The 27,669-nt window shown below is 40.9% G+C and overlaps 1 protein-coding gene across 6 annotated transcripts in view; it reads left to right on the forward strand.

Annotated features, from left to right (window-relative positions):
* Positions 1–27,669, forward strand: part of LOC126428139 (bifunctional purine biosynthesis protein ATIC) — a 97,416-nt gene that overhangs the window by 34,922 nt on the left and 34,825 nt on the right. For all 6 annotated transcript variants that reach the window (XM_050090046.1, XM_050090047.1, XM_050090043.1 and 3 more), the window contains exons 4-8: positions 1,903–2,058; positions 2,960–3,092; positions 12,768–13,104; positions 17,020–17,178; positions 20,653–21,041. In XM_050090046.1, the coding sequence (XP_049946003.1) occupies positions 1,903–2,058; positions 2,960–3,092; positions 12,768–13,104; positions 17,020–17,178; positions 20,653–21,041 (1,174 nt within the window). The remainder of the gene's footprint in view (positions 1–1,902; positions 2,059–2,959; positions 3,093–12,767; positions 13,105–17,019; positions 17,179–20,652; positions 21,042–27,669) is intronic.

Raw genomic sequence — 27,669 nt, forward strand, 5'->3', positions numbered from 1 at the left:
TAGCCTCTGTCCCTGCAATTCACTGTCCAAACAGCATCTTTGTATCTATTAGGGTTGGGGAGAGATAAGGGGTGTTATGACTTAGCCTTCTCACACTGTATGTTGTATAGCTATGATGATAGTGTGCGATGTTCGTTACACTCCTTCTAGTATTCATCTCTTCTCTAGCATCATTCCCTGCTCACATCACCTTTGCTTTGTGTACATTTCCTTTATTAACCTTCTATCTTTCCAGTCTATACCAACACCTTTTAAAATTCTCAGCAGTATACTCCAGTTGAGTCTTATTGAAAGATTTCTCCCAGTCGATAAAATGAGTAGACACCTTCTTGTTGATTTGTCATTCTCCAGTCATGCCCAGACAATCTGTAGCACCTCAGGTTCCCTTATTGTTTCTGAACCCACTCTGGCCTTCCTCAATATTTTCCTCAATTTTCTTTTCAGTTCTCCGTAATGACTTAAAAAAACTAATTGTCCAATAGTCTTTGTATTCTTTTATGTTACTCTTTTTTGATAAAGATACTAGAACAGTGTTAAGTAGGTCCTGAGAACAAATTCCTGTGTCATAAACTCCGTTTACTGCCTCAGCCAATCTGGCTATTAAATTTGGACTTTCAGTGCCAAAGATGGTATTCTATGACAGCCAATACGTTCTTTTCCTAGAGCTCTCAAATTGCTTTCTTCAGATCCAACTTCAATATCTTGGGACCTAAGTCTTCTTTACTCTATCCCTCTTCATCTTTGAAAACCAGTCAGCTGTTATATGCCTCTGCACCGTATAACCAAGATCAGTCAACTTGAGCCAAATCAGATAGAAATTGTCTGGGATAATGGAGACAGTCGAGCAGTGAAACATAATGGTGAGTGCTGAATCAGGCTTCGTCTTTCGTTGACTAGCATTTATTGAGGAACAAATAATGGAAACTCCACGTTGGAATATCAGCAATATATAAGGAAAAGGATAGATTGCTACTCACCTTAAAGATGACACATTGAATTGCAGGCAGACACAGTGAAAATACTGTTACACAATTAGCTTTTGGCCAAAGCTTCCATCAGAAAAGAAGACACACATTCATTCATACAAGCAAGCACACCTTATGCACTCATGACTGCTATCTCCAGCAGCCAGGTCTGAAATGCCTGGATTATGTACCTGGAATACCGGGCATCCTGGTCCGAGCTGCCGTAGATGGTGGTCGTGTGTGCATGAGGTGTGCTTGCTTGAACGAGTAAATGTGTGTTTCCTTTTCTGAAGAAAGCTTTGGTTGAAAGCTAAGTGTGCAACAGTATTTTCATCGTGCTTACCTGCAACTCGATGTGTGATCTTTATGGTGAGAGGAGCAATCTCTCCTTTCCCTTGTATTATTTATTGAGGAAGAGGTTCATATGATTTGCAACAAGACTGCCTTTAGAAGAGGAGGTGCTTAATTGTTGCTCCCTTAATATAATGACATGCTGCATGGCCATGTGATAACCACTACAGTACAGCTTGCTTCAACATTCTGCAGTTGAATAACAACTAATAAGTCTGGAAATTCATCATTGTTAAAGTAATAGCAATAATATAGTTGTAAGATTATTAGGAAGGAAGATTAGGGTTTAATGCCCCGTTGACATTGAGATCATTACAGAGAGGGCACCAGCTCAGATGAGGGAAGGATGGGGAAGGGAACTGGCCATACCCTTTACAAAGAAACCATCCGGGCATTTGACGGAAAGTAATTTAGAAAAATCGTGGAAAACATAAATCTGGGTGATGGGACGTAGATTTGAATGTTTGTCCTCCCAAATGCGAGGCCAGCGTGCTAACCACTGCAGCACCTCACTCGGTGATTTGGTGAATGAGCTGCACTTAAACATCTTTTACTGAAGTACAACATAAAATTTCCAATGTTTCAGGTATCCTAGCACGTTTAACTGATTCTGATCAAGCTGATCTGAAGAAGCAGGGCTACAACTTGATAAGAGTGGTTGTGTGTAACCTGTACCCATTTGTCAAGACTGTTGCAAGATCTGATGTCACAGTTCCTGATGCTGTGGAAAACATTGACATTGGTAAGTCATCCAATATTTGGTATTTTGTTTTCCAAAGTAGCAGGTATCTTCCTAGTGTACTTGGTTAAATTTAGCTGTCAGAGACACTAATAGCATAAAGCAGCATAGTGATATTATTTTAAGGAATACCACAACCAGCCACTTTTTTACTTATTTTTATTTACGTCAATCTCCATTTTGGGCTTTCACCCGTCTTTTCTTGGCATGATACATATTTCAATCTTCAGTTAGTACATTGTAAATTTTGGTGCTGTGGCTGGTCTGTGCTGAATAATTGTTTTGTTTGGTTACTATACTTTGCAAGCTGCGTAAACGATTGGCCAGAGACACAATTTTGTGATCCAAATAAAGATGTCAGATGCTGATGTGGCAGATACTGCATTGTTTTTGTGCAACATACAAATGAAAAAGTGTTTGTGCCAGGATTATAAATGGGAAAATCAAAACAACAGCAACACGCGGAGTAGAAAGTAAGGACTTTGAGCGGTAGGCAGGCATAAGGCTGCTAGGTATCCATACTAATAAATAGGAAACCCACTTTGTGGCTCATGGTGCACTTTGCCAGTTTCAGGTTACCTGTCTAATGGCACCTGGGGGAAACAATCCCCCTCCCCCAAATCAAAAGTGAAATGTTGTCATACTCTACTCATTAAGAGATGTCTTTCTCCCCTTGCTCACTACACCTGAGGGGTTACCTCAAGCCAGTCAAGATGCAGAACTGTAATCCAGAGACAGTGTATTCAGCCAGAACATTGTAGTCGCACAGGTTGTATATCTTGTGTGGGGGCTGTACAGCTTTACTTTTATTATTATTTTGTGTTGTAGAAATGAAATGTGGATTGGATTACACCTGTAGATTAATTAAATTTTGGCTATAAAGAAGTGATATGGTGAATTACAGGTGGGGTAACACTGTTACGTGCGGCCGCCAAGAATCATGACCGTGTTACTGTGCTCTGTGATCCTTCAGACTACGATTCGGTAGTTGCTGAAATTCAGAAGTCGCCTGGCAAGGATACTGAACTTGCAACGAGGTAGGCTGCCTTTCATTTATACTTGGTTACAGTTGTCGTGTGGAAATTTGTAAGCATGTTGTGCGACGTATTTTTAACATTGTGTAAATTTTCATGGTTTGGTAGTAGTGATGGTGGCGTATTTGTCTGTGAAACATTTTGCAAAGTAGTATTAGTCACTTCAATATATACAGAGACATGTAAGCACGATTTGACCTAATTTGCATTAGTTATATTTCATGATGTGGGCTAGACAAATGCCCAGTGGGCAAGACATTTATAAAAGGGTATTAACCCAAAGCGGTTTTAAATTCCCAAAATGTGGGAATTTATAAAAAGGAAAGGATACTCTTTAAAGTTTTTACTGCTAGAACATATAATTTATCAATTGTAATAAGGTATGGAATGATATTCCCAAAGTTAAAAGTTGGTAAATGTTTAAATCATTCATTGCCTTTATTACTAGGAACCAAAGGACAGAAGAGAGAAGCATGGTTTTTTAACTAGCACTCCAACTTGTTGTAGTGAGGAAAGGGCGTGTGTTGCTGACAGCTGCTTATCATTGATAATGTTCTTTTTCTTTTTACAATTTCTGCCTCTTCACGAGGCACAGCCCCAGGCACAAATTCCATCTACAAACAGATGATCCGACACTTGGACATTCCCCAGAGGCAACGTCTCCTCAGTCTTCAACCACATTTGGCTCAAGAGTGCTTTCCTGTCACAATGATGAGACAGTATACTTATCCCCATCCTTAAGCCTCGGAAGAACCTAACATTTCTCGACAGTGACCACCCAATTAACCTGATGAATGTACTTTGTAAACTGCTCGAGGGGATGGTTAGCTTCAGATTATGTTGGTTACCCGAATCTCAGGGCCTTTTGTCTCCATATCAGTGTGGCGTCCACAAAGGACAATCTCCAACAGACCATTTACTCAGACTGGAAACAGTAATCTGACAGGCTTTTACTAACCATGGTTTTTTTTTTTTTTTTTTTTTTTTAAGAAAATCTACATAAAGGCATATGACATGGCTTGGGCACATTTTAGTTGCCATCCATGACTGGTGCTTCTTTGGCCCCCTTCAGATTTTTATCCATGAGTTTTTATCTCACTGGCTCTTCCGGGTTTGAGTTGGCACTTCACTCAGTGCCCATCAGATTCAAAATAGTGGTATCCCACAGGGTTCTGTATTAAACGTCACACTCTTGCTCCTAGCTGTCAATGGGCTTGTAACCTCTGTTGAGCATGTGGTTACCCTGGTGTTGTACGTCGATGATTTTTGTATATGGTGCTGCTCCCGCTCAGCAGCATCTGCTGAGTACTGGCTCCAAGGCGCCATCCAATGGGCCTCTGCGTAGGCCATCTCCCACGGCCTCCAGTTTTCTCCCTCCAAAACGCAGGTTATGCATTTTTGTCATTGACCCACAGTAAACGCCGATACAGAACTTTATTTAAGTAACCAGATCCTCGATGTTGAAACACAGTCCTGTTTCTTGGGCCTTATTTTTGGTAAGAGGCTGATGTGGCTGCACCATATTCGCCACCTAAAGACTACATGCATGCGGAAGCTTAATGCTCTCCGCCTTGTGGCCCAAACATCTTGGGCTCCAGACCATACCACTCTACTTCTGTACCGTGCTCTGATCTTGTCCAGATTAGATTATGGCAGTCAGGTTTATGACTCGGTGGCTGCTTCCACTCTGCAAATACTTGACACTGTTCACCATTGTGGGGTGTGTCTGGCTATTGGTGCCTTTCATACTAGTACCGTTGAGTCTCCTCACAGAAGCAGGGATTCCCCTTCTACAAATATAACAGAACCAACTCCTGGTTTCTTACACAATCGCCATTCACCAATTCCCTGACCATCCCGTGTACCCTGACCTTTTTTGCAAATGAGGGATGTCTCCCTCCTGACAACCGTCCACGGGTGTTGATTGCCAGTTGGCATGTGTCTCACTTCCCCCTGTCAGAATCTCCATTTCCACTCACTGGAATGCACCCCGTGTGTTTCCTCCCACACCCCACTTTGGATGGCGCCTAGACACGGATTAGGACCGACCTATTCCAGGGTCCCAAGGTCTCTGTCACCCCTGTGGTTTTCCGGCATCTTTTATGTGCCATGCTTGCAGAGTTACAGGGTGCCACCATCTTCTACACTGATGGTTCTAAAACAACAGATGAGGTGGAATATACTTCCATGTCTCCTACTGGCTTAGAACACCATTTATTGCCGGCATCATGTAGTACGTTCACAGCTGAGCTTCTAGTCATTCACAGAGCCCTCCACTTGGTTTCTCAGACCTCTCTGCACCGTGTTTTAATGTGTACTGACTCAATGGGCAGCCTCCAGGCTATTGACTGATGCTACTCTCACCACCCTTTGGTCTCTGCTATCCATGGCCTTCTCTCTGCCCTCGGCCAGGCTGCCAGCTCAGTTGTCTTTCTCTGGGTCCCAAGTCATGGGGGCATCCCAGTGAATGAACTGGCTGACCGTTTGGCCAAAGAAGCATATGCTTAACCCCCCATTCCTCCCCCTCCTCCCATTCTCGTCAAGATTCTAGTTGCAGATATGCGGAACTGCCAAATCTCTCTTTGGTGGAATGCCATCTGGTGTGCTACTGCTCATGGTAATAAACTCCACACAGTGAAGGAGTCCATTGCAGTTTGCCTCTTTCTTCCATCCCTCTCTGAAGGAATCCACTGTTTTATGCTGTCTACACTTTGGTCATACCTGGCGCACCTATTGTTTCCTCCTGCATAACAAACCATCCCCACAGTGTGGTTGTGGAGCCACATATTGGTGGAATGTCCCCTTCTTTTGTGCCTTTGTGCTAAGTATAGCCTTCTAGATTCCTTAATTTTAATATTAGCAGATGATTCACAGATGGTTGAACTGATCTTCAGTTTCCTCCATGAAAGTGGTTTTTATTTCCACATACAAGGTGGAGGAGTAGGGCAGGGTGGTTGTGGTTGGGACCTCTCTTCATGTCTTCTTGGTGTGGGACCCCATGACTACTCCGCATGGAAGATTGTTCTTTTTTTCCAGTTTAGATTTGGCCTCACCTTTTATGCCTTTTACTGTGTGTGTTTTAACTTCATTATTTTATGATTTGACTCCCCTTTACCGGATCTGTCCACTTTTAGCAGACCCTCTTTCTTCTGTGAGTAACTTTGGAATTGTGGGACTGATGACCTTGCCGTTTGGTCCCATAAACCCTCTCAGTAAGCAATCCATCAATCAGTCAGTCAATCAGTGGAGCAGGAACATGACCTAAGCTTGTCGATCCCAAGGAAAAAGTCCATGTTGAACAGTCCAAGCAAAGTGGGAAAGGAATCCGGTAGTCGGTGAGGAATAAGATTTAGGAGAATAGGAGGCAGAGTCAGAACTTCATGACTCTTCTTCAAATTATAAGGATCAAGCAGCTGACTGAGAACAATTTCTTACTTTTTGCAGTAGTATAGTGTAAGTAAAAATACCACCTACAGGCTAGCTACTCAACATAAACTATACTTTATTCAAAAATTAGTTTTAAGCTTGAATGTTGTTTTCATTTTTATTATGTACTACCCCAAGAATCGACCTCATTAAAAATGTAAATAGTTATGTTTACAGTCCAATTTATTTCCCCTAATAACGCTCCCCTAATTCCCAAGCAACTATTTGAACTTGGTTACCCACTCCCTGAAAAGCAGTGTTGCAAAACACCTTTTCCAATACAAAATATCATGTTAAATTTTTTTTATAAGGGCCACTTGTCAATTAATCTTTAAAATGCATAAATGCCAGGACATGATGAACTTTGGGCATCTGCCCACGGATTTATCCTAGGCATCTGCCCCAACTTATAAATGCTCAGGCTTCTTGCATCAGTAGTTATATAACATTGTTGGTCTGACTTATTGTCAAAACACTCACAGATATGTGTTTATGTTCACCCCCTCCCCCTACACACACACACACACACACACACACACACACACACACACACACACACACACACACGTATGTGCTATCCTTCCTTTCCAAGACTTGGGTCAGCAGCCTCATGTGTCAGTGAAGGCAACTGAGAGAGAAACGAGCAGCAGAAACATTTTTATGTACAAACACGTCACTCCACATTTCGTCTACACATGTGCATTACTTACCCAAAATATTCTTTTGCACCTGTATTCCCAAGCCATATTTTACTGTGTGGAGGAGGGTACCTTGTGTATCACTGTCGCATTCCCCTTTCCTGTTCAAGTTGCAAATTGTGCGCAGGAAGAACATTTGCTAGTAAGAATATGTGTGAGCTCAGATCTCTCTGATTTTATCTTTAGTTGTTTTGCAAGATATACATAGGAGGAAGCAATATATTTGCTGGTTCTTTTAGGTATGTACGCTCTAATAATTTTAATGGCAAACAACATGACAGTGTAAAACCCCCGTCTTGCAGTGTATCACTGGAGCTGGGTGAGCATCTCTGTGATGCTTTTGTACTTGTCAGATGAAACTGTGGTGAAACTTGTTCTTCTTTGGGTCTTCCCTATTTCTTGTATAAATCCAAGCCAGTACAGGTCAAAGACTGATAATCTTCTCAAATATTGTTCAAATGAGGGTTTCTTAAACTGTTTCCTTGGTGAGTGGACTACATTTCCTCTGTATTCTTTCAATAACTCTCACTCTATCATCTGCCTTTCCCCTGCAATTTGTTTTACATAGTTGTTTTCCCCTAAATTGCTCTGCACACATACTCCTAAATGTTTAATGGCTACCACAGCTTCCAGAGCCTGTTAGGCACTTGTGTAATAGTACATAATGTGTCTTTCCTTCTATTGATGTACAATACATTTTTTTAAAAAAAAAAGTTATATATCAACTGTCAAGAGCTGCTAGTAAATAATTCTTTACCCAGAACTAGTTTCACTCTTCAGATTCTTACCAGGTATTCTAATTACTAAGTGCAAGAAAATGAACACATTTCATATTTAACTTTCAGTGCAGTGCTATATGGTGTAGATGACAAAGCACAATCAGATGTCAAATAAGTAATTTTGTCACTTACAATAGTCTACATAGCACTATTAAAGCTTTGGCATCAAGTAACATAAAACTTGTCCTCCATAACAGAAATTAAAACTATAAAACATCTGCTGTCATTATGAATCAAGACACAAAGGAATTAAAGATATTAGCTGCCAGTGGGCATTGATTTATATAAATGGGGAAGAGTTGAAAATATATGCCAGACTGGGATTTGAACCTGTGTCTCCTGCTTACTAATATGGCTGTAAGCACTATGGGACTTAACATGTGAGGTCATCAGTCCCCTAGACTTAGAACTACTTAAACCTGACTAACCTAAGGACATCACAGACATCCATGTCCGAGGCAGGATTCGAACCTGTGACTGTAGCAGCAGCGCGGTTCCGGACTGAAGCACCTAGAACTGCTCAGCCACAGTGGCTGGCCTCCTGCTTACTAGGCAGATCCGCTGACCACTGTGCCATCCGGAGACAGTGGTTAACAACTATCCCAGCATGTCTTCCATCAGACCCAAATTCTCAACATATCCACACACTACTGATGTAGTGCCTCTTGCCAATTATCCTCATTACTCGTGGCATTTTGCTGATTCCCGTAGGCATTTGAGGTTGGTGTGCGTCTGCAGTGAAGAAATCATTTGCCTTCCTCATCTTAATTATATATGTGGGGGTGTCTGTTCTTTTGGACATGTCCGAAAGAATGGAAACGACTTATATGATCCTTTCTGTGCATATGCATACAAAGCTTGAACTCTTATGGGAATTGGTGAAATGCCACACGTAATGAGGATAATGGGTAAGGGACACTACATCAGTAGTATGTGGATAAATTGAGAATTTGGGTCTGACAGGAGGTGTGCTAGGGTAATCCATGCAGCTGTGTTAACCACTGTGTCCGGATGGTATAGTGGTCAGTGCATCTGCCTAACAGGCAGGAGACCTGGGTCTGAATCCGGGTATGACACAAATTTTCGAGTTTGCCCATGGCAGCTAATGTCTTTAATTTCTTTGTGCCTTCGGAAAGTAATGGGGGCTGGCAGCATTCATACATGGAACAAAATACTTAATACAATGCATTTGTACAGTGTCAAGAATGAAGTGTACCAAACACTATTACTCTTTGTTTACATGGTACAGACTGGTTCTAACATTTTGTGTGGACGCACTACATACTGGTGGGTACACAACTGATTTATGTTTACAAGTCAAACCAAAGATAATAAAGTGTAGTACACAGTATGTCTCCATGCCTCAACATTTATGCTACAGTCCTTCAGATTATAAATGTTTTATATCATATGAAAATTTCTGACAGTTATATAGGTAAAACTTATGATACAGAAGTCATATGCAGTAGTACTACAATAAGGTAAGTGTTCAATCAATTTAATAAGTAATGGGTCCTATTTATGCATTCTCACCTATGTGAAATAATGTAAACTGTATGTTCTATATGAAAGTCTTTTATTTTACAGCAATCTTTCGGCGGAACAATACACTCCAGTTTTAACATTAGTCGTGTATGAGCGGGTAAATTTATACGTGTGACACACACTTGGTTTATAATTTCACTCCCCTGCACATAGGATTTTACAGCTTAGTATAAAATGCTGTTTTCAGGACCAAGTAATAACTTCAATATTTTCTCGATTGATGAAGTTCTGGGAGTGCTGCTTGTTAGCAGTTCTCCTCCTCTTCTAGTATTTCTGCTGTGAAATATCCAGCTACCCTGCTTTATCGAGTAAATGTGGGAATATTCTCCAGCTCCATACATATCATTTGTGGGGTCCTCAGAGATAATAGTAGACTAATTATAGCATGCACAGGATGATTTGAGCAATCATTGTTCCTGTGCTCCATATGTAAATGGAAAGGGAGATAACTCTAATGTGTTGTACAATAGGAAGTATTCTCTCCCATGCACTTCAGTGGTGTGTGGAAGGTTAATGTAGATCTTTGAGCTACCAGTAAACCCATGAACTGAGCCAGTCCGTGTTTGCTGACAGTACCAACGGAACAAATGCCACATGGGTAGTAAACGTTTGCAAGCCCTCTGCTAGAGACATAGTTGGTGATGGACTCTGGTGATAAGTGTTACACCACATTGACAGGGTCACTCTATCATATGTGAGAATAGATTACTGAATGTGCCAGATGCCACAATGCAGACTGTTAACATAGACATGACAGTGCATCAACAACGTTTTTAGTACTAGAACCCAGTGTGTTGTCCTCGACGGCATGTGTTCATCAGAGACAAGGGGATCATTAGGAGTGTCCCAGGCAAGTGTGATAGGGCTGCTCTTGTTCTCTATATATACTTACAAGATGAGGCAGGTGGATTGGCAGCAATCTGCCACTGTATGCCAGTGGTGCTGCAATGTATGGGAAAATATTATCATTGAGTGAATGTTGGATGATACAGGGTGACTTGACGAGATTTTCCATTTTGTGTCTTGTATAGCAAGTTGCTATAAATGTGGGTTAACTAACTTGAAATAGATAAGTAGGATAAACAATCCTGTAGAGTGATGTAATGCTTCACACAGTCAGCATGCTAAGTAAATATGTAGGTATAACATTGCAAAGTGACATGAAATGTAACAAGCACATAAGTTAGGCTGTAGAAAAGGCATCTCATCTCTAAAGGAGACCATAAACAGAAATTTGTGCAACAATACTTGAGCAACCCACCACATACAGACAACTTGGACATCCCATTCCTGAGTACTGCTCATGTGTTAGTGATCCCTACCACACCAATTAAAGTAAGACTCCAAACCAATTCAGAGGCATGCTGATAGATTTGTTACTTTCAGATTCAATTAAGACAAGTATTGTGCAAATGCTCCTTATATTCAAATGGGAATCCCATGAAGGAACAAGATGTTATTTTCTCAAAACACTGATAAAGTTTAGAGGATCAGCATTTGCAGCAGATTGCAGATAGGTCCTACTGCCACCAACATAAATCTCACATCTTGTGTATGGGCTGTGAAGACTAGACAAGAAATTGGGGTTTGTACTGAAACATATAGACATTAATTTTCTTCCTTTAATCCATTGGTGGTCCACCACTCGTGGTCTCGTGGTAGCGCTCTCGCTTCCCGAGCAAGGGGTCCTGGGTTCGATTCCCAGTGGGGTCAGGGATTTTACCGGCCCTGAGATGACTGGGTGTTGTAGTGCTGTCTTCATCATCATCATTCATCCCCATTAAGGTTGGAGGAAGGCAACGCAAACCACCTCCATTAGGACCTTGCCTAGTACCGCGGTGTGGGTCTCCTGCATTGTTCCCCTACACTCTATCAAGAAGCATGGGACTTCATTTCCACGAGTAGCATTGATGTAAGGTACCCACTGTCCCAGAAAGATGATACAGATGCCCGAATTTCAAGGGTGTCATAGTCCAGTGAGTGGATGGCACAGTTGGGTGTTCGGCCACTGAATTGTCGTGAGGTAGTGGACAAGTGTAACATTGGTGTTCCATGCATCATTCTCAAATGCTTCGTGTTATTTGTTTGATGTACAGAAGTCCACACTCGCATGGGAGAGTGCTCTGTATCGCCAGACAGTCCTTCACATAACTGAACAGAATGGACTTTGATGGTGACAGGCAAAACATCCTGTTGTTGTTTGTGCTTAAGATTTAACTGATTTTGGAGGACAGTCTCCCGGCATGGGATAGGAAGACCAAAGATTGAAATCTTCAAATTAACGGCTTTGTCGTCGGTAGCCCCTTGTCACCCTTGGTGGCCAACTCCTGTATTGAAGATTCTGAGGCAATCACCGCACTATTACACAGTATGGAAATTTATTTGCTGCTATTTACAGTAGGAATACCTATGACAGGAGCTAGTTGCAGTTGATTGTGTAAGTGTACCATGTCTGCCAGGGCATAGTTCTTTCCTAGCCCAGTAGACAATGGTTATTGTAGTGTAGATACACAAGGTTTTGGATTTGCATGCCTTTTCATACAGCAGTGCTTCATTGGGGGCGAGCAGAAGCAGTCACAATTGCTATGATTGGAAGGGGGCGGGGGAGATGAAGCAGAAAAAACTGGGAAAGAGGGAAAGGACTTTGCAGGATAGATGCTAGCTTGTGGGAGAGGAGGGAGAGAGACAAGGGGTACGTGAGGCTGGGGCACGGGAGCAGGTAGAATGTCGAGGCAGGTCGAGGAGAGGGACTAGTGAAGGTTCAGTCCAGGGTTGTCACAGTTAGGTGGTAGTTGTTTGTGCTCACAGACAGCCTGTTATTGATCATTTCCACATAGAATGCTGCTCAGTGGCTGCAGGTAATTTACTAGGCCGAGTGGCTTCTATCATGAGTGGCCCAGCTCGTGATGGGATAGGCGACACCTGTAACAGAATTGGAGTAGCTGGTGCTGGTATGATGAATAGGACAGGTCTTGCATCTGGGTCTTCTACAGCGATAAGAGCCATGGAGCAAAAGGATTGGGTGCAGGGGTGGGATAGAAATGTACCAGGATATTGTGCAATGCCATTGAGCAGCAGAATACCACCGTGAGAGATAACCGTATGTGAATTCCACCCCAAAAATGAATAGATTCCGGTTGCCTCAATTAATCTCGTGGCCACAAATAAGGCGAATGTGGGACGGAAGATTGCGGCAGTATGTCAGAATTGTTGCCTTACTGTTTCTGCAGGCAGCGCCTGGCACTGAAGGCATTCACACACACAGCGCAGTATGACGATGCCATCTCCGACTACTTCCGGCGGCAGTTCAGCAGTGGGCAGGGCCAGCTGACACTGCGCTACGGCACCAACCCCCACCAGAAGCCGGCGCAGCTGTTCACGACGCGGGGTGCACTGCCACTGCGTGTTGCCAACGGTTCCCCCGGCTATATCAACTTGTGCGACGCACTAAACGGCTGGCAGCTGGTGCGCGAACTGGACAGGGCGCTCGGGCTGCCGGCAGCCACTTCGTTCAAGCACGTCAGCCCTGCAGGGGCGGCAGTGGGTGTCCCACTCACTAAAGATGAGGTGGGGTGCTTTGTTAATGTGTGTTACTCTGTTACACTTAAACTGAGGTGACAAAAGTCATGGGACAGTAAAATGCATGTATGCAGATGGCAATAGTGTCACGGCACAAGGTATAAAAAGGCAGTGCATTGGCGGAGCTGTGATTTATATTAAAGTGATTTGTGTGAAAAGCTATCTGATGTTGTTATGGCCACACGATCGAGAATTAACAGACTTTAGACGTGGAATGGTGTTTGGAGCTAAACATGTGGAATGTTCCATTTTGGAAATCATTAGGAAATACGGTATTAGGAGATACACAGTATCGAGAGTGTGACAAGAATACTAAATTTCAGGCGTTACTTACCACCGAGGACACTGCAGTTGTGATGGCCTTTTCTTAATGATAAAGAGCAGTGGCATTTGCGAGAAATTGTCTGTACTAACAGACAAGCAACACTGCATGAAATAATCACAGAAATCAATGTGGGGGCGTACAATGAATATATCCCTCAGGTCATTGTGACAGAATTTGGCATTAATGAGCTTTGGCAGCGGATGATTGACGCGAATGTCTTTGGTAACAGCATGATGCTGCATGCAGCACCTCTCCTGGCAGATGACTGCCAGATGAGTCTCAATTTCAGTTGCTAAGAGCTGATGATAGTGTTTGAGTATGACAGACCCAATTTGTCAACAAGGCACTGTGCAAACTGGTTGTTACTCCATAATTGTTTGCGTGGTTTTTATATGGAATGGACTGGTTCCTCTGGTCCAACTGAACTGATCACTGACAGGAAATGGTTGTGTTCTGCTACTTGGAGACCATCTACAGCCATTCATGGACTTTGTTCCCAAACAATGATAGAATTTTTATGGATGACAATTCACTATGTCAGTGGGCAACAGTTTCTCGCAGTTGATTTAAAGAACGTTCTGAACAATATGAGCAAATGATTTGGCTACCCATTGAACATTTATGGGATATAATCAAGAGGTCACTTTATGCGCAAAATCCTGCATTGGCAACAATTTTGCAATTATGGGTGGTTATGCAGGCAACATGGTTCAATATTTCTGCAAAGATTTTCAGTGACTTGTTTAGTACATGCCACTTAAAATTTTTGCACTACGCTGGGCAAAAGAAGATCCCACATGTTATTAGGAGGTATCCCATGACTTTTGTCACATCAGTGTTTTTTTGGGTTCTTTTGAAATACTGTAAGATTCAAATATAAGTCGCAACAAAAATTTGTCCACAGAAAATTTGAGTGTGGCTCTTTTTTTTTTTTTAATGGTACAATTGATTGATTTGTGTCAGTCCAGTTTTATTGTACAGTGTGAATTGTAAAAGTGATATTGGACAGGTCAAAATGTTGATTCAATAATCCATTTTATCAGCAAAAGAAATAGACAAAATAAAATAAGGTAGGTATTCTGCAACCTCAGTATACGAGTGCTTGTTTATGTAATATTTATTTTTGCATATTCAGAAATCCTTTTAGAGAATAGAAATAGTGTTTTATTAGAAATGCCGTGAATGTAGAAATATTTATTTCCCACGGTATCTTATTGTGTAGTATGGTACAAATGTCAGTTATACACCTCTGATAGGATGATGATCTGGAATATCTTTGCTGTATTTTTGTGATTGCCCTATGCTACAGTAATTGTGTACTTTTTCTTATTCTGAAACAATTTGCCTGTTTTCTTGAAGTTCCAAGTGAATAAGATAGTTCCATAGATAAGTAAGCTTAGAACACTGAGCTTAGTAGTGAAGTTAATAGCATTCCATTTCTGTACTGCCACAAATTATTCTTGGAGCTCTTTTTTGCATTCTAAAAACATTTATGCTCCAAGTTGTGTACCCGTGGATCACAGGAACATCATCTGTAATGCTTATTCCTCAGTTTGAAATGGAGCAGCATTATTGATAGTTCTATCATGTTTTCTCGGCATGATTAATAGTGAGCTTCTGGGTGTTCAACCAGGTTGTCATTTCCAGTTTGTGCATAATATTTCGATGACCGATGCAGCTGTCTTCTTAGAATGCTGCAAATTTTGCAGTTGTGTGTACTCACTGCCTGGACTCCGACCAGACAGTGAGTTATTGTCTGACTCACGCCGCTATTTATAGCAGAGTTAACTATAGATGTGTCACGGTGAGATACGTGCTGTTCAGCAGGGAATTTAAATTATGTTATCATTTACAACTGTAAGATTGTGGTTTACACTTATTTTATGTCCCCTATTTTTTTTTCTTTTTCCACAACAATTTGTAAGCACTATGTGAACACATGATAAATCTTCGTCAACTGCAATCACAGTTTCGCTGTATTAACAGGGACCCTAAAACAAGAATAATCACTACTCCAGCAGTGACAGCACTGCCCGGGCCACACTGACTGCGATTGGCGTGCAGCAGCAGTGTTTGAATGCTGCTGGAGTACTGATTATTCTTTTTGTTTCAATGTCCCTATTCATAAGTATGATAAAACTAATATTGCACTAGACTAATTTGGGACTGCTCTTAAAAATGGTCATGTAAAGTTCTGCTTAAAAAATAATTTTGTTTATAATAGTAAGTGAGCCTGCACTTTCCACTGACAATGGACCTCGCATAAAAGATGTGGTGAGCAGTGGCCTAAACTGTGCACCGAATGTATCATTCCTCCTATGTGGCACACAAGTACAGACAATACCAAATATCGGATTGGTGCATAAGTTCATAGCATTTTTCAATAAATTTAATAAGCACAACAGATACATGTAATGGAGACTTCAGTCATCAATAATATATTCTCCTTCACTATTTACAACAGTCTGCCAATGCTGAGGTAAATTTTCAATTCTGCAACCATAGAAATCCTATGGTTTTGAGGTGAAGAACTCGTTGAACCATGTGCAGATCGCATTTACAAGTGGAAAGGAAATGCCTTGAAGGTTGTGGAGTAGAGAAGGGGGAAAGGCAATAATCTGAAGGCGCAAGATCAGGTGAATAAGATGGGTGCAAAGTGTGTTCCCAGTCTAACTCCTGTACACTGTTTTTTGTGTCTAGCAGAGCAGGGTCGGGCATTATCCTGCAGTAGCATCAGTTCGTGCAGTGTTCCTGGTCATTGTTCTTTGATTGTGTTGGGAAGACATCTCAGTTGTTGACAATAAATGCCATCGGTGATAGTGACACCTCGGAGAAGCAGTTTGTAGCACATAACACCTTTGCTGTTCCACTAGATGCGTAACATTATCTTTTGTGGGCATGTGCAGGTGGGGAGCTGCTGCTTTGTTTGGGCTCAAACATTCCTTTCTTTTCCTTATGTTAGCTTAAAGACACAATTTATCGTCAGCAGTAACAATTCAGGATAGGAATGGTTGGTGTTGTTCAGGAGACAATTGATGTTGAGCCAGCAGAGATGCACATACGGCCAGCTGCAGATTTTTGTGATATGGGCTTAGAGCATGCACTACCCATACACCTGATTCTGGAACCTTCCCCATTGCTTGCAAATGTCACACCGTGGTGAAATGATCGCAGTTCATCACTTTGTACTGTTCTTGAATACACTGATGTGGGTCATTGTGGATTAATGTGTTTACACAAATTTCATCAAACACTGAAGGTCTTCTCAAACATAGTCACTAATGTCAAAATGACCCTCCCTAAAATGAGAAAGCCATTTTCTTGCTGTGGATTGTCCAGTGACATTATCCCAAACAGGAATACCAACATGTGAGGGGGAAAAAAAAATGAACTTTTGCACCAATGTAATTTTTAACTCTTATCGAGGGGATTTTGAGGGATTACTTTCTTCTCTGCACAAGTGCTGTTGCATTCAGTGTAATGGCTCATAGATATCGAACTGGTTGTCTGCGAGTGGTAGCTCACTACTGGAGTGAAAAATAAATTGCCAAACACATGCACGGTTTTGCTGTTGGCAGGCGCGGCTGTGCATGGTGGAGGACCTCCTGGAGCAGCTTACGCCCCTGGCCACTGCCTATGCCCGCGCCCGTGGAGCAGACAGGATGTCGTCCTTCGGAGACTTTGTGGCCCTTTCCAGGACGTGTGATGCAGTCACTGCCAAGATAATCTCTCGAGAGGTTTGAATATTGATTCAGTTTTATATGCCCCTTTTACTTTCCTTTGTATGTGTTTTAATTTTTAACCCATCATTTTCTTATGTTTTCTGTTCATACAGTAACACGGTGAGACTGTAGGTAGGCTTAGAGAGCAAATTGTGGTAACACCAGCATTGCTGCTGACTGCGGCATTAGGGTTTATTTTATTCATTCACTAGCAACGCAGCCTGACACTTCACAGGTAGTGCTAAGTGTCTATGCCAAGCCAACTTGGGTGGTGTAGTGTATTTTATCAGCCACTGTGTAGAGCTATAAATGAATTTGAGAAAACAACATGACTGAATACTTTCGTGTAACTTACGTATTGTTAGCAATGCATGTCAGGAAAGTTGTCTGGGGCATGAACATTGTGTGTTCCACATGGAATTGGTGTATGAAGTGACCTATCTTGGTAATGATGGGAATATGTCATGATTTAATACGTTTACAACTGAGATAAATATTGTGTGTGTGTGTGTGTGTGTGTGTGTGTGTGTGTGTGTGTGTGTGTGTGTGTGTGTGTGTGCGCGCCTTCATTGTGCCAACTGGACACACAGTGCCGGGCCTAACATTAACAGGCAGAAGAAACCATTACTGGCTACAACAAATTATGATCAGAAGTAATGTCTGGAAACTGATAATTGTGGTATTTACTTCTGGATTACTTAATGTATTTGTGATAAGAGAAAAACTGCTGGTCCTCCTCCTCATGTACTACTCGCAAGTGGACTGTAGAAACTTGCCTCATCAGCTTGGTGTGTAGGCCACAACTAAGACTTCAATATAAGTAAACAGAAAGACAAAACCCTCAACCATTTTCGAGGAAACAGGGCTTAAAAATTTTAGGTGTGCTTATATTATTTGTATTTTTGCTAATATTCAAGGACTCTGCAGCCAAGCGAGTAAACTTGTAGCTTGAGGTCTCTACATTGAGTCTTGCTGCCATTACATTTTTTTTTACTCATGTGTAATTATAACAGATTTATGATATGTTCAGATCATCAATATCCAATGAATAATATATTATTTTCATAATTTTTACCCTGAAAAAACGAGACTCTTCTCTAAAGTTTTGAAGGTAGGTTCCCATTATAACTGCATTCAGCATTCATTACATGTGCTGTATGTTGCAATAATTATCGTTTTCTGTGTTTCTGAAATTGGTATCATCTTGATTCATGCAGTGCTACAAAGATCTCTGTTATGAAGAATTCCTACAGCGATCAGATGGAGCATACAACACAGACACTCTTTTATCATTGTGGATCATTTATGCCATAAAAGATAAGTCTTTATTTGTGGAAAGTTTTTACTTAACTTGTGGCAGTTACTTGGCAGTTGAGTCATTCATATCTCCTGCTCTCACCTAACTCTGTTGTCTTCATTCTAAGCCATAGTTTCAGACTGTTTAACTGCCTTTTTTAGTAATGTATTAACATTTTAGCAATTTAAAAACTTTAGAATCGATTTCTTCTGTTTCCCAGTCTTTCTGTCTGCAGTTCTTGTATAACACAAACTCCACCGCAATTAGTAATAGGTATTATCTTTTCTTGATGAGGGTTCATAGTTGTGCAAAATTTTTTGATGGAAAACATTTTCACCTTTGATGGTCAGTTTTATTGCAGTCACTACAGTTGCAGTTTTGACCATACACTTTTTCAAGTGTAACACTTCATACTGATGCATGAGCACCTACAGAAATTTATCCACAGGGACCTGGATTCAAAACATGACATTTTGATATAACTGATTCAGAAAGAACGTGTTATATCCCAGTACTGAATTTGATGAGAATTACACAAAACTTATTGTCTATCAAACAATTGATAGTTTTAACTCAATAGAACGTGCAAAGTACGTATTTTGGTGGTACTAATATGAATATGGATGCCATGTCTTTTATTTAATCATATGAAATTACATTCCCTCATCATTACATACAAGTTATCCAATTAGTTATAAAATTAAGCTTGGAAGTACAGTATCCAAAAAGATACTTTTGTTCATATTACAGGGTGAGGTTGGCCCCTAAAAATTAACACTTAGCGTCAGAGAATAAAAACACTTTAGAAAATCATATTGGTTATTAACAAAACTAAACAGCAAAAATGCTGAAGATTAATGGTCCTCAAAGTCGAGAAACAGTAAATGAACTTCAGAAATCGTTGTCCATCCTTGGTGTCATCTGAACGCATTTTACACACACACACACACACACACACACACACACACACACACACACACACACACACGCAAAAAAAAAAAAACCACGTCCGAGTTGTATTTTTAAGAAATTTCAAAGGGTTTGTGGAACCAAATATGAAAAATCAAAATTGCACTGAAGTTGTCACAGTTCAGACATTAAAAGGATAGAAAATTTGGGTTTCACTCTTTTGCTGCTGTGGGAATGTATGCACGTCCTGTTATGTTGTTCCCCAGGTGCTGTGGACGTGTATATTTGTGCCACTTGGATTTTCCTACAGTGCTGTAGTCGTCTGAAAGCGTCCTGAGGCGACTACCTGTCACGGTTGCAGATTAATTATTTTCACATCTCTGTGAATAAAAATGTTTCAAGTATTTATCATAAAACATATGTGCCTCATTGTGTGCTACCATCTGCAAAAAGCCTCATTTTGATATCTTGAATTGTTTGAGATACGGCGATTGTTATGACCACGTGATTTGAGAGGTGCAAGGATGTGTAAGGGCGCATCGCGTGCAACCATTCTTCGTGTATAAATTCCAGTAACTTGAGAATGAAATGAAATATACTTCTGCTCTCATTGTTACATACAATTTTGATATCTTCTTTAAATTTCATTCACTGCAGTGTATCGGATAAACTCGGGCATGTATGAAGTTTATGCGATACATTTCTGCCTTTACAAAATCTTAAAACTTCACACAGTGTTTTACTTAATTTGACGTGGCATGGTAACTATGGTATGTAATGAAAATAAATTCAGTCTTTTATCGAGTGAAGGTATCAGACCATAAGACGTGCAAAAATAAAAAATTTTCATCCACTAATTTTCAAACAAATCGATGATACGTATTTTGTATTGGCCGGAATGTGATCTGTCAGCATAGGCACCAACATTTGGCGAGAAGTACAGCTGTAGCAAAAACCACTTCAACATGGTATGCAGAGAGCATGTCTGTAGCAGCGAAAGAGTTGCTGTCAAAAATGAAACATTTATCAATTTTACAGGCTAATTTAAAAAAAAAAAGTGTTGTCACTTCTGTTGTTTACTTGTTTCCAACTTTACTTTAACTGTTAAAATTGAAGTCTTCTGTTGGCAATGACTTAATAAGTGTAATTTTTTCCTTTTATTTGTGTTGTCGTTCCCCTCTCAGTTTCAGTTGTGGCAAATACTAGTATTCATCCAAACTTAACGTGTTTCGATGTCAGATATGCCTCTTAATGCCATTATCAATTTAAATACTTTGCTCCAGGTTTCTGACGGAATCATTGCCCCTGGCTACACAGCAGAAGCACTCGAGATTTTGAGTAAGAAGAAAGGTGGTGCCTATTGTGTCCTGGAAATGGATCCGAACTATGAGCCGGACCTCATCGAACGGCGCACTTTGTTTGGGCTGACATTGGAGCAGCGACGGAACGATGCAGTCATCGATGAGTCCCTCTTCCAGGGGCGCACGGTGTCGCAGAGGAAGGAGCTGCCAGCAGAGGCAGTGCGGGACCTGATAGTCGCCACGATAGCACTCAAGTATACGCAGAGTAACTCTGTGTGCTATGCCAAGAATGGCCAGGTGATTGGTGTGGGTGCAGGCCAGCAGTCACGCATCCACTGCACCCGGCTGGCAGGGGACAAGGCCGATAACTGGTAAGTGTAGCTGCCCCATGTGTTTCATCATTGTAGAGCATTGCATGTCTGTGATTTTTTTCTGAAATTACATTGCTAGATAGATTAAAACTGTGTGCCAGACAGGGACTCGAACCTGGAACACTGTTCTTCACAAGTTGTGCTCTTACTGACTCAACCATCTGGGGAAAACTCACAACCTGTTTTCACACTTTTTGTCTGTTTGTACACTCCCCACTTTTCAAGTTTCACCCAAGCGCTCGTACATATCTTGTGTGCCAAGTACTTTACTTTTTTCATATGCTGATGCCTTAAACAGTCCTTTAGTAATTGACTACCTGAAGCGGAATAGCTTTATTTGTTTAGTATACGTGGTAACATTTCATATACAACTGGTTTTTACGAAAACTTCTTAAAGTTGAAGTTAACTTCTTTATCAGTATTTACAACTTGTATAGAAGCTGGACTGCTGTTGGAAGAGTCAAGACATGACGGGGAGGCAATAATTCAGAAGGACATGAGACAGGTTTGTAATCTATTCCTGATGTTATTTAGTCTTTATTTCAGTGAGTAGTAAAGGAAACTAAGGAGAAATTTGCAAGGTTTGCCGATGAGATTGTAATTCCATCAAAGACGGCAAAGGACTTGGAAGGGAAATTGAACAGAATGAATAGTGTCCTGAAAGTAGGTTGCACGATGAATGTCAATAAAAATAAAACAAGGGTAATGGAATGTAGTCAAATTGAATCAGCCGATTAGTTTAGGAAACAAAACCCTAAAAGTAGAAGAGGAGTATTGCTATTTGGGCAGCAAAATAACTGGATGGGTGTAGTAGAGAGGATATAAAAATCAGATTGGGAGTAGCAAGAAAATTATTGCTGAAAATGAGAAACTTGTCAACATCTGATATAAATTTAAGTATAAGTAAGACCTTTTTGTGAATGTCTGTGTGTGGAGTGTAGCAAAGTACAGAAATGAAACTTAAACAATAAGCAGTTTATACAAGAAAATAGAAGCTTTTGAAAAGTGATGCGATAAAAGAATGGATAAGATTATATGGGTTGGGCGAGTATTGAGGAGAGAAGAAATTTATGGCACAATTTGACTGAAAGAAGGGGCCAGTTAATAGGACCCTTCAAGAGGCATCAAGGAACAGTCAATTTGGTAATGTGGGAAGTGCTTAGGGTATATTTAGAGGGGAACTTGAGCATCAATACAGGTTCAAATGGGTGTAGGTTGCTGTAAGTATTCCGAGATGGAGTCTTATACAGTATAGACTGTCATGTAGCACTGCATCAAACCATTCTTCAGACTGAAGACAACAACAAAAACAGTAACAACATTATTTTTAAAAACTAATATTGACGCTGTATTCCAAAAATTTCTGTTATCTTATAGAAAAATACAGGGTCCCCGTAGTGCTGGAGTGGGAACAGGAAGAGGATAGATGGATGAAGGACAACGACTAACGAACATTGAGGGCAGGAGGGTTAGGGGAATGTAGGAGAGTTCCCACCTGTGCAATTCAAAAAAGCTGGTGTTGGTAGGAAGGGTCCATATGGCAGAGGCTGTGAAGGAGTCATTAAAATGAAGAATGATGCATTGGGCAGCATGCTCAGCAACTGGGCGGTCCAGTCGTTTCTTGGCCACAGTTTGTTGGCGGCCATTGAGGTGGACAGACAACTTGTTGGTTGTCATGCCCACGTATAACGCAGTGCAGTGGTTGCAGCTTAGATTAGATTTACTTTCATTCCAATTGATCAGTAGTGAGGAGGTCCTCCAGGAAGTAGAACATGTCAGAAAAACAATAATACATGACAAATATTTACAACTGAAACAAATAAGCTAATGTACCTTCCACAGGTCCAGGCTTTTTTTTATAATGAGCACTATATGAAAGAATCATTTTACAAACACTAATGCACTGAATTTAAAATAAAAAAGTTTTTTTATTTATAAGGTAATAAACACGTAAGAGAACTACTACAATACTTATTTACAATGAACACATTACTGCACTGAAATGGTGCAGAAATTAGATTTTAGTGTGTGATACACACACACACACACACACAAATCAGTTGGTTCTACTGAGAAATTCAACATTGGAGTAGGAGTAGTTGGCCACCAATAAATCCTTCTCTTAAATTGAATTTCATTGGTTGCTGCAAAGCTTTTTATGGCTGCTGGCAAGTCATTGAAAAATGTGTGTTCCTGAATACTGCACACCTTTTTGTACAAGTGTAAGTGACTTTAAATCCTTGTGAAGATTATTCTTATTTCTAGTATTGATTCCACGAGTTGAGCTGTTGGTTTGAAAATTGATATATTTTTAATGACAAATTTCATTAAGGAATAAATATATTGGGAAGCAGTAGTTAGTATCCCTAGTTCCCTAAACAGGCTTCTGCAGGATGTTCTCGAGTTCACACCACATATAACTCTTACTGCACGTTTTTGTGCCTGGAAAACATTAGCTTGGCTCGATGAACTACCCCAAAAAATAGTCTCGTAATCCATTATGCAATGAGAGGAAGAATAGTATGCCAGATTCTTCACTTTTATATCCCCTACGTCTGACACGATTCGCATTGCAAATAGAGATTTGTTAAAACACTTCAGCAGTTCTGTGGTGTGCTCCTCCCAGTCGAATTTATTATCAAGCTGTAATCCCAAGAATCTAACACTGTCCACTTTTTCTATCTGCTTGTCATCGTATGTTAGGCATACACTTGTGGGCCACCCATTCACGTTCTGAACTGCATGTAGTGTGTTTTTTCAAAGTTTAGTGACAAAGAATTGGCTAGGAACCAGTGATTAATGTCCACAAATATTTTATTAGCCAATGTTTCTAAGATCACATGTCTGCTTTCATAGGCAGCCCTTCCTTTGATGGGACAGGTGATACTTTTGACCAGACTGGTGGTGGTGGTGGTGGTGGTGGTGGTGGTGGGAGGTTGTATGGGACAGGTCTTGCATCTAGGTCTATTAAAGGGATATGAGCCATGAGGGAAGGGGGTCTGGCTGCTCACAGTCTGGCCTCGACAGCCAGTTACAGTGGTTGTGTGTGTGTGAAAGAGAGTTGTGTTTGCATGAATGTGAATGTGCATGTTGCATAATTCAGAAGACCACCATTTGGCTGAAACCTTACTTCGTAAGTATTTTTGTTGTGCCTGTATGTGACCCAACATCTCCACTTTATGGTGAGTAGCAACCTATCCTTTTTGTAACATTGTCATTATTCCATCGTAGATTTTCCATTGTTTGACAGTACATAAAGAAATCACACAACATACACTGAATAGACTCAAAATAACTAATTGTGGAAAGAAATGGAAAAATTCCTGTCAGATGACCAGCATGAGCCTACATCACATGTTTGACAACTCCATCTGGATCTGTGAGGGGTCTTTCTCGTACTACAGTATGCACATCGTTTTGGAGGACGATGTTCATGGACACTTGTGGTTTGAATCTCTTGGAGGGGGGGAGGTGTACTACGTGATGGACCTTACAAACCTGTCACAGTCTTCCAGTATCTGCCAAACCTGTTACAACATTCCTTCTAAATTCTTTTAATCGTGAACTCCTACCAGTGTTGCACAGAGTGTGCAAAATAAATTAATTTATAATTGATGCATTGACAAAATACCAAAACTATCTTAGCGTGGACCTGTGCCAAACCTTTGTGATCACACTTGACGGTACCGCAGTGAGGCATTCCACGTTGTTTTTGCTTTTCTGCTAATGCAGATTTGTGAAATATATATCAAAGAATATATGGCAACCTTTCCCTTCCAGACCTCCAGACCCTCAAACAAATAAAGTACAACTATTTTTCCTTAATTAACCTTAGCCGTATCTTCCCCCCCCCCCCCCTTCCCCCCCCCCAGTGAACACTTGAGACTGGGTGGACTCAAATGAAGTCACTATGCCTGAAAGTGTTAAGTTGCTTTGACATAAAGTAATTCTTTCTAGATATATAGTTTTACAACAGTCAGAAGACCACCTTCATAGAAAAATGGTTAGCATCACTGTTTTTGGTGCAGAAGGACCTAGGTTCTGTTCCTTAGATGTTTTCTGAGTGAGGGAGGCCTGGAGTGATGTCCAATCTGTGTTGTGCTGCCAGAAGACGAGCTGCTCAAATCAAGAAGCAATGGGATCGTCAGGATTCATGTAGTAGCCTTAATGACTCGTGGAGTTTTCAACATGCCAATATTGTGTCCCACGATTGTAGATTTGCTTCCTCATTCTGCCTTGTGGGCAACAGTGGTCAGTTAGAACAGTCAATAGCTGCAGCTCGATGAAGAGGAGATGGCAGTGTTTCTTAGTATTTACTTTGCTCATAAATCTGACTACACTTTTCTCTTAATTGTCTGAAGTTAACTGACATAGCACAGTCCCCATATCAGTACGCCTTAGGAGATATGCAACTGCAACAAGCCAATGTATGCCATCTTCAGATCTTCAGTAGTGACTGCATCTGTCAGTTTCGTCATGCGATAGCACCTCGAGCTATTCTCTTGCGTACCTGGCTACTTCAGTCTAAGAATAGATGTGAAAGCCTAATAGTTTTAATGATTTACTTTTTATGTATTCAGGTCATACCATAATTAATTCCTGTGTCTTATGCAGATTACAGAAATCCTATTCATTTCTTGTTCTAATTTTTCCAGAGTTGCCTGGTGCAATGCTATGGCGTTGTGATGTGTATCGTGCAGTATTTGTATTGTACCGTATGGATAACAAACTGCTGAAATAGCTTCTATGTGGGGAGCTTTATTATCAGTTACATCAGTGACAAGAAGGGGGCCAAGGACTAAGCCCTGCAAGTGAAGAGCACCTGTTGCTATCTGAGACCATCTGTTTCTTGTTGCTTGAACAGAAGTTGATTACAAACAGTTGGAACCCCAAGTTGGAATATCAACAGTGTAAGGAAAATGTAGATTGCTACTTACCATAAAGATGGCCTTTTAAGTTGCCGACAGGCACAACTAAAAGATACCCCCCTCCCTGTTGTCACCTCCCACCGTCTTTGTGTTCTGCACTCTGCAAACGCACCCACCTGTCTTTCCCCTTCCCTGCTCAATTCCCCACCATCCCACCTGCACCACAGTCTGCTCCTGATGCTGCACTCTTGTTGCATGCCTGCACGCTCCACCAGACAGCTTTCTTCTCTCCTGATGTCTATACACTGCTATCTTTTCTCTTCCTCACCCCCTCCAGGCTTCGGCCTCCATTCTGTGTGACAGTTAAATTACAGCCTGAGCTGCTGAGATGGCGGCGGTGTGTGTGAGGTGTGCTTTCTTGTGTGAATTAATAGATGTGTATTCCCATTTCTGACGAAGGTTATGGCTGAAAGCTAATGTGTAAGTGTCCCTTAGTTGTGCCTGTGTACAAGTTAATGTGTCATCTTTATGGTAAGTAGCAGTCTATCTTCTCCTTACGTTATATAACTTGATTACCGTTATAGGTGGGTTGTGTACACCATACAATTACAGTTTTGCTAATAGGATACTAAGGAGTATACAGTCAAAGGCTTATCACAAAGTACAATAGATACTAGAGGAACTAGTTAAGAGTTTCAGTGGTATCGATAGTAATATTTTTATTGTGTTGAAATGCAGACAATATTTGAGAGAGCACGCTTTTCAAAATGGTTATTTAGATGGTTGCTCATAAGTGACTTGAAAACTTTGGAGAGCACTTGAACAATAGATATTGGTTTGGAGTAGATGCTTATTGATGTAATTTTAGCAATTTTGAGTGCATCTTAGAAAATGCCAGATTTTAAACATTCGTTAAAAATGAAAGTAACTGGTTGACAGGTAATACATGTTGTTTATTTTTGTATAAACATATTTTGAGAACCAATAAGTCCATACTTCTTGTGTGGAGAACTTTGACATGTTTTTTATAATGTTCTTTAGAGTGATAACATTAACGTGGAAAGCATCCCTCGTAAATGGCTCTGCACCAAGCAGGTATAATACATGTGTTCCATTTTGGTTGGTCTTGTTTTTCACCTCACTATAGGGTGCGGTGCTTAAATCCGGACAAATTTCAATGTCAATTTTAATTTCCAGCCACATCCTAGTTGCGCAGGAGGTTGCGATTGGCATTCTTGAAAGCCATAGGCATCTAGTAAACAATCAGAACCTCAAAATGGCTGAGATGTTATGGACAAGTGCGGAGTGCAACTCAAGAGCCACAATTATCGAAAGTCTTCTTGCTGGACGTTAGTTGCATTCTTCGGGTGAGTTGCATTCTTCGGGTGCCTGAGATCAACTGTTCATGGTATTGTGGGCAAGTATAATGCTTTGGAGAAGTCTGGGGAAGGTTCTGCTAACCTGGCAAGGTAACCTCATTCGAGGTCACACGTGTCACAAATTGCGGCAGTTATTGAAAAGGCTCAGGTGCTGATTTCAGAGGAGGAAACTGGTATCAGTATTAAAAGTGAGCAAACAATACATCAGATGGCAGACAAGGACTCATACAAGCCGTTTAGTCCAAAACTGGCTCTTGGATTACGTTGACATGTTGTGGTCAAAGAAGTTCTGGCCCCCCGAATAGCCCGGATTTGAATCCCTTGGCTAATACGTTTGGAGCGTAGTCAAAAAAGCTACCAATAAGGTGAGGCACCCTAATG

The sequence above is a fragment of the Schistocerca serialis genome, chromosome 12 (genome assembly GCF_023864345.2).
Source record: "Schistocerca serialis cubense isolate TAMUIC-IGC-003099 chromosome 12, iqSchSeri2.2, whole genome shotgun sequence".
NCBI lineage: Eukaryota > Metazoa > Arthropoda > Insecta > Orthoptera > Acrididae > Schistocerca > Schistocerca serialis.